General features: G+C 35.2%; 1 protein-coding gene across 1 annotated transcript; it reads right to left on the bottom strand.

Moving 5' to 3' along the window:
• Nucleotides 1-12,398: 12,398 nt before the first annotated feature.
• Nucleotides 12,399-15,152, bottom strand: LOC120078707 (cinnamyl alcohol dehydrogenase 1-like). Its single transcript, XM_039033002.1, has 5 exons — nt 14,969-15,152; nt 14,747-14,860; nt 14,410-14,637; nt 13,437-13,876; nt 12,399-12,801 (listed from the first exon to the last, which is right to left on the bottom strand). The coding sequence occupies exons 1-5, from the start codon at nt 15,055-15,057 to the stop codon at nt 12,605-12,607; spliced, it is 1,068 nt and encodes a 355-aa protein (XP_038888930.1). The 5' UTR covers nt 15,058-15,152; the 3' UTR covers nt 12,399-12,604.
• Between the last annotated feature and the right edge of the window lie 244 nt (nt 15,153-15,396).

Below are 15,396 nucleotides of genomic sequence, written 5' to 3' on the forward strand. Positions count from 1 at the left end.
ATAGCAAGATTTCGGGTTTATTTGGATTTTTGAAAAAAATAATAATAATAATAAGATTTTTGGCAAAACAATATGCCACTTGTGCGAGACCAGTTTTTTTTTATAATACCCGGTGTGCCCTTCTTGTAGTCTTTTATAAAAGATATTGAATACAGTGTTATTGCTATAACGGGAATCAATTTGGAATGGAAATACAGTGTAATTGAGTCGGTGTTAGGCTCAATAGAGTGTGATCAACCAATAGAATAAAAAAAGATTCAACCCAACTTTCAATCTATGGATAAAAGATAGCCACACAGCTTCATAGTGGCCTTATACATGGTAGAATAATTTTGCTGAAGTTGTCTTTTAGCTAGGCTTATCGATTTTGAACATGCAAATTTCAGATCTTTCACTTCTTTCTTCTCTGTTTTGTTCTCTCAGGGCAAAAATTATGGTTTCTTGCAGAGTTAGCTCGATTTTTTAAGTTTTCTCACAATTTCATGAAGGACCAAAGATGATTAAGAAGTAGAAGAAGGGAATTGAAGAAGAAACACAAAAATTTAAGTGATTCAGCCAAGATACCTACATCTACTATGCAAAAGGAAGGGTATTTTCATTATTTTTGTTTAGTAGAGATTTTACAAGAATGAGTTCTCTCTTTTTCTCACTTTTGTTCCTATTTTATATGTAGATATACAAAAAGATTAAGGAGCTGCTTTAAGCTTAGGTAGTTACAACAGGAAAAACTATAAGACTTTCTTTCTTCTTGAACAATATCCAACTTTGTAAGTACTAAGCAGGACTCTCCAATTTTTCTGGGCTGACTATCTACCTTCTTTCGGGTAGCTCAAACCTGAGGAGCTCAAGTCAATGATTGAGTTTGATTTGAGGCACGGATTTAGTCAACATGTCAACTACGTTATCTGAGGTATATATCTTGATTATCTCGATCTCTCCATTTTCAATTTCTTGTTTGATAAAGTGAAATTTTATGTCAATGTATTTTGTTCTACTATGAAATTGCTTATTTTTAGATAGGTATATAGTACTTTGGTTATCGCAATAGATTCTCACAGTAGACTAATTGACCCCAAAATCACTAAGTAACCCTTTTAACCACAAGCCTTCTTTTACACCTTCGGACAGAGCTATAAACTCTACTTCTGTTGTGGATAGGGCCACAACAAATTGTAGGCTAGCCTTCTAACTCACCAGGTTATTTCCCCATAGGAATATATATCCTGATAGAGAGTGTCTTTTGTCTAGATGTCCAGCATAGTTTGCATCCACATAGCCATAGATTTCATCATTTGAAGGATCATTCTGTTTATATAAGATCTTGGCTTCTTTAGATGAGCATAGATACCTCAATATCCATTTGATTACTTCCCAATATCGCTTGCTTGGATTAGATATATACTTACTAACCAGGCTTGTAGCATAGGATAGATCCAGTCTAGTGGATGTCATTAGGTATATTAGAGACCCCACTATCTGAGAGTAAGGTATGGTTTTCATTTAGTTTATGTGCTTTTTATCAGTAGACTTAGGGTTGTTTGCTGCTAAGAGTTTAAAATGATGTGCTAGAGAGGTTATTATTGGCTTGGCATCACTCATTTTAAATCTCTGAAGGACTTTGTTACAATAGTCTGACTGGCTTACATAGAGTTTGGATTTATTTCTGTCTTTAATGATCTGAACCCCTCGGATTCTTATTGATTCCCTTAGATATTTCGTGTCAAACTCATTCTTTAGAAGAATCTTGACTTGTTTAAGAACTTTCTGAGAGCTCTCTACAAGTAACATGTCATCATAGGAGCAGATACACAACATCTTCAAAACTTTTGGTATTTGTATAAACACACCAATCATAAGAGCTTCTTTTGAATCCTATTTTGGAGACCACCTCGCCAAATCTGTCATGTCAGCACCTAAAAGACTTCTTAAACCCATATATTTATTTATTTAATAAACAAACTAGATCTTCTTCTTTTTTTTTTTACATACCCCTGAGGTTACTTCATATAGATGGTTTCACACAAATAACCATGTAGGAAAGCAGTCTTCACATTCAATTGGTCTAACTCCAAATCCTTCTGTACAACTAAGGAGAGGAGTAGCCTAATTGATATTTGTTTCACAACAGGATGGAACACTTCATCGTATTCTATGCCTTCTTTCTGTGTGAACTTTTTAGCAACAAGTCTTACCTTGAACCTAGACTTTTGGACTCTAGGAATCTCTTCCTTAAATTTGTAGATCCACTTACATGAGATCGATTTGTACCCTTTTGGTAAGGGTACTAACCTCCACGTATCATTTAGATTGAGTGACCTCATCCCATCATTCATGGCCTAAATCCATTGTCTAGCATCAGGACTATTAGTGGCTTATTCAAAACTTGTAGGTTCATTGTTGCTTAGTGAAATGGCAGCACTCAAAGTAACATTGGCAAAATCTGATTATGCATATCTAGTAGGGGGCACAATAGTTCTTCTTGTCCTGTCTCTTGCTATGGAATAGTTCTGAAGGTCTTCTTGTGTCGCTTTTTATTCACTAGACATATTTTCCCCAGCCTCCACAATGTCTTCACTTTTAAATTCTAAGTTCTGTTGTGAAGTAGAGGTTTTAGAGACATTTTGTGACTCCACCTCAAACCTTGTGCTACTAATTTTGGGCATAGCTGCAGGTTGCTACTATGTTAGCATATACATCTCAATTTCTCTGAACACCACATCCTTGCTATTAATACATCTCTTCTCAATAGGACGCCACAACCTGTACCCTTTAACTCCTAGTATGAAACCTAAAAACATACACTTTACAACCCTAAGTTTCAACTTTCCTTGGCTTTAGTACACATACCCCACACCCCTAAATATCTTCAAGTTTTCCAACTTGAGAGGATGTCCAGTCCACTTCTCCTCAGGTGTTTTTAACTCAATAGAGTGGTGTGGACACCTGATTAGGGTATAGATTGTATAGAAAACAACTTCTGCCTAGTATTTCTTAGGTAAGAGTGTATTTGAAAGTTGACATCTTACACTTTCAAAAACTATTCTGTTAAGCATTTCAGCCACTCCATTTTGCTGAGGTGTATACCTCACTGTCTTATGTCTCACAATTCCATTTTCCCTGCAAAACAAGTTAAATTCCTCTCCACAAAACTCTCCATCATCAGTCCTCAAATGTTTAATATGTTTAGAAGTTTGTTTTTCAATTAAGGTTTTCCATTATTTAAATTTCTCAAAAATATCATCTATAGTTTTTAAGAAATATACTCAGTTTTTTCTTGAAAAATCATCAACAAAATAAAGGAAATACTTTGCTCCACTTAGAGAGAGAAAATGAGTTGGACCCCATAGGTCTGAATGCACATACTCAAGAGTTTCCTTAATGGTGTGCTGCCCCTTTGGAAAACTCTGTTTCGTTGTCTTTCCAAGTATGCAATGCTCACAAAAGTGCAAGTTATTTCCAATCCCTTTAGAAAGTATGCCCTGTTTTGATAGGACTTGCAGCCCCTTCACACTAATATGAGACAATCTCTTGTGCCAAAGTTCATCTTCTATAAGATCTCCATTTGAAGCTATTAAAGCTGATTATGTCATCTGAACATATTTGATGACATACAAGCCATCAATTTTTGTAGCCACTAGAACCACTTTTGAGTCTTTAATTATCTCGAAAGTCCCTCCAACTCCTCTATACTCACACCCAATGGAGTCAAACATCCCTATGAAGGATCTCATACCGAAGAGTTCCATGAGCGCGTTCGGATCGCTCCGATCTCACAGTGACTGAAATACAACAATATACATTCAAACGCACAGTTATGCAAACAAATCTTAATTAACGACATGTTATGAACAAGATATAACAAGGGAGAGAGTGCCATACCAGTTGATGATAATCTTCAATCTTCGGAACTCAACACAACGAAACCCTCCACTCGATCAACCACGCCCAGCAGCAGTGTCGACTACAACAGCACGAACAACCGCACGAACACAAAAGTCGGGGGGACGACATCACCAGAAAAGAGCCCCGGGTATTCTCGGAGTGAGAATCCAAAGCATGGTCTTTGTTGAATTTGGTAGAGGTCGGAGGCTGTCTCTTATACACATCTAGATGTGTATAAGAGACAGGTAATAGGCCTAGACATATCTAGAACAGCTTCCAGTTCTGTCAAGAACTTCTTGAGCCAAACGACCTTCTTACAGCTTCGCAAGCCGCTATGTACTTCGCCTCCATAGTGGAGTCAGCGATGCACCCCGTTTTAATGCTTCGCCACATTACAGCTCCTCCGCTAAGAGTAAAGACTGACCCTGATGTGGACTTGCGAGAGTCCTTATCAGTCTAAAAGTCAGAATCCGTATATCTTGTAAGGATCAAATCCCTAGAACCATATACGAGCATGTAGTCTCTTGTTCTCCGAAGATACTTGAGGATGTTTTTCACTGCAATCCAGTTACCCTGGCTTGGGTTAGACTGATACCTACTGATTATGCCCACAACGTAGCAGATGTTTGGACGAGTACAAAGCATCACGTACATCAAACTACCAATGACAGATGCATATGAGACCCGTCTCATCTCCTCAACCTCTTGATGGGTCTAAAGACACATGTCCTTAGAAAAAGTGAATCCATGCCTGAACAGCAGTAGGCCCCTCTTGGAGTTCTGCATCGAGTACTTGAGTAAAATCTTGTCAATGTACGATGCCTAGGACAGTTCTAGCACTTTGTTCTTATGATCTCGAAAGATCTGTATACCTAGAAGAAACTGAGCCTCTCCCAAATCTTTCATTTGGAGTTGGGTCACTAGCAAGTTCTTAACTGCAGTCAGTAGACTTACATCATTCCCAATGAGTAGTATATCGTCTACGTACAACACTAAGAAGATTACTGAAATGTTGATGATCTTCTTACAGACACAAGATTCATCAACATTTTGGTCAAAGCCATACGACTTGATCGTAGTATAAAACCGTATGTTCTAAGATCGAGACGCCTGTTTCAGCCCATAAATGAATCGATTCAGCTTGCGAACCTTTTGCTCTTGACCTTGGACTATGAATCCCTCGGGTTACACCATCTAAATGGTCTCCTCAAAATTGTCATTCAGAAAGACCGTTTTGACGTCAATTTGTCAGATCTCATAATTATAATAAGGTGCAATGGACAGGAGGATGCGGATCGACTTTAACATGGCAACAGGCGAGAAAGTCTCCTCATAGTTGACTTCCTCTACCTAGGTATAACCCTTTGCCACAAGTTGAGCCTTGAAGGTCTGTACCTTCCCATCAGCACCCCGTTTGCGCTTGTAGATCCATTTATAACCTATAGGTCTTACCCCATCAGGCTGATCTAGAAGATCCCATACTGAGTTGAAGTACACCAACTTCATCTCGAGATCCATGGCCTTGATCCATTCATCCCGGTCAACATCCTCCATTTCCTTCTTATAAGACAATGGATCTTCAACATCGCCATTTGCTACCATAGCAAGGATTTTCGTGAAATCCAAATAGCGAACGGGTGGGTTCGCAACCCTCCAACTATGTGGAGGTTCCCTCAATACTTGAGGTGGTATCGACCTACTGGACAAACTCCCATCAACAACCCTTGCTGATGTAGTAGGCTTTTAAACAACTCTTGTTGAAGTTTCAGTAGTTTCATTGGAAAGTTCACGCAACACGACTTTACTTCGTGGATTATGCTCCCTTATATGATACTCCTCCAGAAAAGTAGCGTTTGTTGAAACAAATACCCTATTTTCCATCGGATCATAAAAATAACCCCCTCGTGTACCTTTGGGGTAGCTTACAGAGAGGCATAACCTCGACCGTGGTTCCAACTTCTTGGGATTAGCCTCAAGCACATGTGTAGGGCAACCCCATGCGGAAGTGGACGTTAAACTAGCTTTACGCCCGTTCCACAAACTCCAGAGGTTTTTCTTGCAAAACACCTTGGAGGGAAACACTAACATACATTTATATAGTATCGCGCGTCTCATTGCGAAGAAACCCTAAAACGGATCTGGATTAAGGAAGCGTAACTTCCTCATCGAGCGAACAATGGTCTACAAGGTCCTTATTTCCTCCTTCTCCGCTACACCCATTCTGCTGAGGTGTACGGCGTGAGAGTTGGAGAACTAAGGATTCATTCTCTGATCGCGCGACGTAATCATTCTATTCAAAAAATAGGGTCCTGGGAAAAGTCGAATCCAAAATCTCCACTCGATCCGATTGGAAGTGTTTTAAAATCATCTATCCAATGGCATTTTGTTCAAACTTCAGCCTTTGAATCTCTTTGAAACTTTTCAAAGGATTCAGGACTTCCGTGCATAAATTTAAACCCATACCCGTACTTGGAGTAAATAAATCCAATAAAACTGATACAATAACTCAATAACCACCTCGGGCTCGGGCACATTCATAGGACCACAAAGGTTAGGGAAGTACTTAACTCAAGAGGGCCCCTTTGCTCTATAATCTTTTCCGTAAAAGGTTTCGTTTAAGTCATCCTACCCAAGGCAAATTCGCACACTGGTTAAAAGAATTTTCTCTAACTCATTTAGAAGTTTTTTTAGTTTTGGAACCAATATATACATTATTTAAAGTAAGAAATCTATTCTGTAAGCTAACTGAAGTCCTCCCACTGCCACAGTTGAGACGACGTGCCCGGTGTCTACTCGCATCGTCATCTCACTAGTCTCCAACTGTCGCCAAGATCTAATCCTCTGAAAAAAAAAGAACAAATATGGTTAGTGATGCCTGAATCAATCTAGGCAGAATCATCATTCTCCACTAAACAAGTTTCAAGAATAAGTAAATCACATTTACATTTATTAGCCTTGTCCTTAGCCTTGGCTGCTTTCTTCTCTTTTAGATACTGAGGACAGTTCCACTTCCAGTGTCTATCTTGGTTGCAGTGGAAACAATTTCCCTTAGCAACCTGTGGACGCCTTCTTGGGGCGACGACGTGGATTAGCAGGTGCCTTCCCTTTTCCCTTACCACTATTCTTCTTCTTTCCTTTTACAGAGTTAGAAGCAAAAGGTGCAGACTTCGTTCCTGAGGTTGAACCTCTATGGAACGTCCTGGAGGATGAAGCAACATTTACCTCACCCTTGTTCCTCTTCTTACTTTTCAGTAAAAATTGGTAGGTCTGCAACTCGTTGAGGAGAGTTGTAAGGTTATATTTCACTTTGTTAAGAATCACATTGCTAACAAAGTGCAGGAAGCTCTCCAGCAAAGAATGCAGGATTATGTTAACCTGGCTGCCCTTATCGATGGTAGACCCATTCAACTCCATCACATTAAAGTGGACCATCATGTTTAGCACATGTTCACGAACAGAGGTGTCTTCTTCCATTTTGGAGTTGAATATGTATTTAAGAGCTTCACACATAAGTTGTTCAAACGGTTGTCCAAACATCCTCCACAGGGACTCCATGATCTCACACGTTGAGACCATAGGCTCATGTTTCTTGGTCAAGACTTCAGAAAGACTTGCTAAGATATAGGTTTGGGCCTTTCTCATTTGCCCTTGTCCATCGTTCGTATGCCTCCCGAATATTTCGAGTGGCATTTGGAGCTGGAATAGGAGGACAAGCCTCCGTGAGAGAGAACATGAGATTTTCGATGATCAGGATCGTCGTGATCATGTGTTTCCATATTGTGAAATTATCGCCAGTAAGTTTTTCGGCGCTTAGTAATACTAACGTGGCTATTGCTATTTTGAAAATGTTGCTGAAAATGCGAACAAAACTTTATTAGATTTTACTAAACCACTTTTAAACCAATCAGTTTTGCAAAACAGTTTCAAGTGCCCTAAGATATAGACTTCTATTTTGCAATGATGCCCCAGTGAGGCAGGACAAACGTCACCGGTGGGGTGATTAGTTGCCCCTTCGCTGAGATGAGGCATTCTCAACCATTAGGCAGAACAAACTCTTGGAACTGAACCTAACAGCTTCCATTTTTTGGTCCAGAATCGTTAACCTTTAATTATTCCGCGTAAGTGTAATCCCTCGCTTTCCGTGCCAGAGTCCAACCCTAATGAGCCAATTGTAGGGAAGAAGCAGATCAGGACAAAAGACTAAGTTGCCTTATCCTTTTACAGGAGATCAAATAAAGAAACGCGCAAAACTGCCATCCTTTAGGGGGACACTCCCAGGGTGCCTCGAGGTGATGTGCAGTAACTTTATTCAACCTAACGAGGGAGACCGAGGGATATGCTGTCGCACTTCCCGCTTCCACTTACTATGAACACTCTCTACATCCACCTTGATATGACTTACCCAAACACTATCTGTTAGGGGGACATGCCAAAAGTTCCACGAGGTCAAGGGTAGATCTCACGGTATGGACTATTTAGGAGAAACGTGAAAGGTTTAAGTGAAGTATCTCATGCCCCAAGTACCTCCCACTGAATTTTCTACCTAGGGGTTAATTAACCTAGACAATCCGACTACTGATTTTAGTCTAAGTCGTCTTTTTAATCTCTGTTCATAAACAACGTTTGTCTATGATATATTAACAAGTTCAAGGGCAACAAATGGTTTCTTGCAGAGTTAGTTCGATTTATGAAGTTTTCTTACAATTTCATGAAGGACCAAAGATAATTAAGAAGTAGAAGAAGGGAATTGAAGAAGAAACACAAAAAATTAAGTGGTTCGGCCAAGATGCTGACATCCACTGTGCAAAAGAGAGGGTACTTCTTTCTTCTTGAATAGTCGGTTATTAATTTCGAATCAGGCGAAAAATGTCCACTTCTGAGTTCTATAACTATTTTTCGGATCTATTAAAAAAAATCAATCTATCATTTTATCTCTCCATTTAAATTTCAATTTATTGTAAATCTTTAAAATTTATATTATCTTTTTATTTTTTTTTATTAATTTATTAGTTTTTTATTAATATATTTAATTCCAACTGATTGATTTGTCTTGATTCTTCGATTTTTTTTTATCCGTTTTAGCACTTATCATAATGTTATAGTTATGTTTATATCAGTTTTCACCGATTAACTAACATATAGTTACACATATAGTGTAATAGTAATATGAAGCTATGAGATTTAACTAATCTACATTTACACATACAATGTAATTGTAACGTAGATTTATGAGTTTTTAACCATCATTTTTTTTCGTGATTAGTTATTATAATAGAATCTTTTATCTTCCTGATTTTGCTCCATGAATATGTATCCAAATCTATCTTTTGTTATAATACTCGATTTATTATTATTATTATTATTATTATTTATACATTTTCTTATCAAATTTGGTTTCCTCTTATTCTTTTTCGATTTATTTATACATTTTGTTATTAAATTCAATTTTTTATAACATTTTTTTGAATTGATTCAATTTTATCTAATTCTTTTTAATTTTTTTATACATTTAGAGATTTGTATTCTATCACAGTTTATCTATTTTTTTTTATTTCATGCATTTTTTCGTTTATATTATTACTATTTATATAATTTTATATTTTTAATAATATAATATAATAATATATCATTGTCATATATAAAAACTATAATATTTGTGTATCTTGTAAATTTAAATAAATTATAATAAATTATTGGATTTTTTTTCCTTTTAATTTTATGTTTTAGTGCCAAACTAATATAATTGAGAAGATAACTAACTTATGTTTGACACGAGATTTGAAAATTCTGTATTTAAGTTGATAAAAAGAATTAAAATTTTGTAAATTTTAAATTTAAGAGGGAAAAGTATCAACCTTAATTGAAATTATATATATATATATTTCACTTTTTTGGAAACCCAATAAATTTCTATCAAATTTGAAATGTTTAGATTTTGTTTCAGAATCCAATTTTAATATAATTAAATAAATAAAAAGTAAATAAAAAAATAAAAAGGAAAAAGAAAATGTAACCGTAGGTGAACTTTTTTTCTCTTTCCCACTTTTGTTGTTCTACCATATTCCACAATCGCATACCATATCAAGTGTGCTTTTTTTTTTTTTTTCTTTTCTTTTCCTTTCCTTTTCCTCACTTTTTTGTTTGTGTATGAATCATACCATCAATAGGTTCAGGTGTGTTTTTTTTCCTTTTTCTCACTTTTTTTTTGTTCATCAGTTTCTAATCGATAGCCATTCAACTTCCATCTATGATTTTCTTTTCTTCAATCGTTTCTTCTTCTCTATGATAGTGTGTATTGTGGTAGCATGACGAAAAGGAAAAAAAAGGAAGAGACATTGTGGTTGTGTGAAGAATGTTTTCAAATCCCTAAGTTCTTTTTGGGAGGGAAACCGAAGGGAGAGGAGAAAATTTTTAAATCCCTAGTTTCTTTTTGTTTTTTATTTGAGTTTTGGTGGTTTTAGTTTTAATTATTTTTTATTTTCTATGAATGCCTAGAGTAGGGGTGTTCAAAAAACCCGATGATCTGAAAAAATTGATCAACCCAACCCAACCCAACCCATGCAACTACGATTTGGTTATCAATTCATTTGGGTTGGTTTGGGTTTAAATAAATGAAAATTTTATGGATTGAGTTTAAATAAATGAAAATTTTATGGGTTGAGTTGGTTTATGGTCACACTTAATATAACCCAAACTAATCCGAACTTATTATTAACTTTAAACTATATATTTTTTTGTTACTTATAATACAATTATTTATACATATATTGCTTTAATTTCATTATTTTTTTGAATTATTTTTTCTCCAACAACTCTTAAAAATAGTTTCTTAACATTTTGAAAAGAAAATATTTATTATATAAATTGAAATTGAATTGTTAATTGTAATATAATATATGAAAATAATTAAATTAGATTTTTACTATTTACATTTTACTTCTTTTTGAAACAACAACCCAACCCAAATATTTCATGGTTGGGTTGGATTGGATTATTCATTTTCTAATAAGGATTATTTTGGGCCGAAGAAATTTACAATCCAAACAATTAGGTTGGGTCTAGAATATTCTTTAGCCTAACCAAACCCAGCTGAACACCTCTAGGTAGAGGTGAGCATTCGGGCGGGGTTGGTTTTCCATAAAAACCATTACCGAAACCGTCATAGTTGGTTTGAAAAGTCCCAAAACCGCACACGTTCTATAAACCGACCAGTCGGGGTCAGTCTGGGACTGATTGGGGACGACACATTTTCTGTTTATTTTTTTCCTTTTTCTGTTTCGTTATCTTTTTTCCCATTATTTATTTATTTATTTTTTGCACTCTACTCATGATTTTCATGTTCCAATCATTTTAACATATACAAATATCCATTAAATAATACCTAATAAACTAGTCATGCAAATTACAAAATCCCAACATAATTTTAAGATATTTGAATTTTATTATTTATAATAAAAGTATATTATTATTAATAAATTATAAATGTTATAAAATAAATTATAATACAATAATACTTATATAATATTTAATTAATTCGGTCAGGGTTGGGCGGTTCGGTCAAATTTTTGGTCGGGGTCGGGTTGGTTTAAAACTATAATTCAATAAAACCGCCCCCATCAGTTTTTTTTTTAAAAAAAAACTGGCCTCCTCGACTCAGTTTTTCGACCATCCTTACTCACCCCTACCCCTAACCTAGAGCAGTGTAGTAATCATATCATGTAAATGTTGATTGGATGTTTGACAAGTTCCATTGGTTATTGTGCTAATTGTTTAGTTATTGTGCATTTGAAGTTTATTTTGAATGTTTTTGCAATTTTTCAGCTTCAACTTATGAATGTAGGTATTTATATTTGTAAGTGAAGGCAGTTTTGACAATTCGTCACTGTTATTTTTAATTATTTAATTTGATTTTTCCATTTTCAATATTTTGAAATATTTTTACTATTTTTTCAAATGAAACCTCTAAATTTTCTTTTTATCTGGTAAGCGCTTCAAACAGTTGTTAAATACAGACATAAAACTTCAGTGGTAGAACTTGTAATTTAACCTACATTTTTACCTTCACTTGAAGCCTATTTCAAACAATTTTACCATATAAATAATAGCTACACTCTCAATAGCTGTTAAGCTAAGCAAATCATATACTTAAAATTTTGCCATTTTTCACTTGAATTACATTGCAACCAAATTTTATCTTAGGCTAATGCAAAGGGTTAATGTATATAGGCAAGAATACCAAAGGGTTTTTGGATTGGTCAAAGGGACCAAAAATTATTCTTTTGTATGTTAAATAGATATCAATTGCCTATGAACCCTTTTCAAGATTAGATTGAAGATTCCTGTACCTTTCATATTATATTGTTCTTTTCTTCTCAAAATAAAGGGGAAAGAAACACTCATTACTTTTTATCTTTTTAGTTTATTAAAAAAACAAAAATTTAGTCCCTTTTTGACCATTCATGTGATGTGATTATGTTCATTATCCATCCAAGGTTGAGAACCAATAGCCTCAAAAGTTGGCTAACCAAAAAGAGATGTATTTCATAACTTTAAACTTAAAAGAACACATTTTTTTTAACACTATATATATTCAAACTTTCCCACGTTAAATTCATACATCAATTAATAAAGTCCAAATTTCTCATAATATATTCCCCAAAAGTAGAGATAATTAATTATAATCAGCAGCCCAAGGACAAAATGGTAGCCTAATTAATTCTCTTTAAAACTTGCTTCCTTCAACATCCACCACAAACCTATATCTAACATCATTCTTCTCCAACCTTTCAATGGCTTTGTTTATGTAATCCATCTTCACCACTTCCACCATTGAACTCAATTCCTTCTCCTTGAAGAAATCTAGAATCTCCTGTGTCTCCTTCATGCTCCCTATGAAGCTCCCTGTAATCGTCTTCCTCCCTATTCAAATGATAGGTATACGTGTTAAGTGCATATGGATAAAATATTAAATTTATTAGCCAATTCGAAAATAACTAAATGGACATTTGGATAATAGACACCAATCACTAATATCGCAAAAGTCGATGGTTCATCACTCTCGTAATCGACCATTGAACTAAAAATAAGATTAAATTTATTTGTAACCCTTCATAACCTAATCTCTTTGACACATAAGTAGTGTACTTTTATCTAATTATTTATTTTTAATATAAATAAATGATTAAATTTATTTGTTACCAAGTTAGTTGACCCGATATATCTATTACACACATAGGGATGTGATTAACTTATTAAAAAATCTATATGCACTCTATTATTTGGAGGGTCGTCACGTGACTGACAATTTTACACCGTTAGATGTATGAGATAGAAACAGTATAAGTATTTCAAATTCATAACAAGTGGTTATTAGAACACATACAATTTTCGGTCTATATTGATGAGATTCGTTATTTCTATCTTAATTAATATTTGATAACCACACAAGTTGAATTTAGACAACAAAAAAAAAAATTCGAAACCCAAATATGAAATTTAGAGTTAAACCTATGGAGTGTAGTGAGGATTGAAGATAATTAACAAAAGAGACTTACCTAGGATGACCATGGGAGAGACGAATTGGAGAGGGTTATTAATAACACCTAACAAGATCAACTTGCCATCAAGCTTGAGGAGCGAAAGATAAGGCTCGAGAGGGTGAAATGCTGGCACAGTGTCGATAATGTAATCGAGGGAGTCGACGGCTTGTTGCATCCGAGCCTCGTCGGAGCTAATGAGGTAGTCATCGGCGCCGAGATGGTCGAGAGCTTCTTCTCTCTTCTTGTTGGAGGAGCTTATGACTGTGACATGATGGCCCAATGCCTTTGCCAGTTTCACCCCCATGTGCCCAACTCCTCCAAGGCCTAAGATTCCTCCTTTTAGCCCACTTTTCTTCAGCCCAAAATGTTTCAGTGGACTGTACACCGTCACGCCGGCACATAGTAGTGCTGCCGCCTGCTCTGGTGCCATTCCATCGGGTACTTTCACCACAAACCTACATTTGTCGGTTTAAGTTTTTGAATTTAGTAATGATCTAACCTGAAACTAATTTCAATAAGTAGAGAGAGTAATTTATGTAACTGTGAGTTTCGTTCAATAATGGTTTAATATGGTCTTAATTGCCGACTGTTTTGTATTCAAACTCTAATAAAAGATTAAATTCTGCTTCATTTGGTCCATTTAGGTTTTTCAATTATCTTGATAGAAATCATTTATTAAATAAACCTGCTAAAAAAAATCAGTAACTCATGAAAATCTTATAAAAATTAAATTAAATTTAACTATATCGTAAGTAAAAAAAAAAAATCCTAAAAAATAATAATAAATTAGACTCTGAATCAATAAAATCCATAAAATTTTAATTTACTTGACTTCAATCCAAATAAGTCAGATAACCTAATTAGGTAAATTAATTTTATTTTATTTTTTTTGGGAAAAGCAAAAGAAAAACAAAACAAAACAAGAGTGGCTCTCAACTTTTAGGCTGTAACATTGTGGTTGTAAGCAAAAGGTAATAAAAGGGCTTACTTTTGATCGACGACCATGGCGGTGGCGAAGCCGCCTTGGGTGGGTCTGCCGTCGGTGTACACATCGTTATTAGTCCAAATTTTGTTATTGCAGTATTGTTCTCTATCAGTTTCACATCGCTTGCAAGTTTTGCAAGATCCAACTATGCATCCAACTCCCACAATATCCTTCACTTTAAATCTCTTCACATTCTTCCCAATTTCCATCACTTCACCAACAACTTCATGCCTTCAAAATCCAAAAAAAAAAAAAAAAAACCCATTATTAAACTCAAAAACAAAAAAACAGAGCAAAAAACAGAGTAAATTTTGGGTTGGTTTGTTTGTTTGTTTCTAACCCTGGAACCATGGGGTAATTGGACATTCCGAGGTCGTTTTTGATCTGATGAATATCAGTATGACAGAGCCCACAGCATATAACTCTGATGTAAACATCCTCTGGTCCTGTTTCTCTGCAAATTCACAATTCATTTACTCATTATTATATAACCCTGAAATGAAGAACATACAGTAACAGAAAGAAAAACAGAGTATTTTGAGCTCTGTTTTTATTCACCAACCTGAGTTCGTAAGTGTAAGGAGAGAGAAACCCAGATGGGTCTCTTGCTGCAAATCCTGTTGTTGTTCTTTCTCCTTCAACGCCACCCATTATAGAGAGTAATGGAGAGAAAGAGAAACAGAGAGAGAGATGAGGTTAGGGTTTTGTTGCAGAAATGGAGAGGATGTGTTTGAGGATGAAGATGGCAAAGGATGAAGCATATAAATAAGAAGAAGTTAGTGGAGGGTCTTACAATTTTACCTCCATCCAAGACAATTTCAAAATAATAATAATAAAAAATTACTAACAAAATATTCTCCAAATAATACATGTTCTTTCACACACGCTATCAATTTTGCTTCATAAATAATTTAATTATGTTGTTTTTACCTTATATCCTTTTTTTTTAACCATGTTAAACTCAAAAAAAAAAAAAAAAAAAAAAAATCC

The sequence above is a fragment of the Benincasa hispida genome, chromosome 5 (genome assembly GCF_009727055.1).
Source record: "Benincasa hispida cultivar B227 chromosome 5, ASM972705v1, whole genome shotgun sequence".
NCBI lineage: Eukaryota > Viridiplantae > Streptophyta > Magnoliopsida > Cucurbitales > Cucurbitaceae > Benincasa > Benincasa hispida.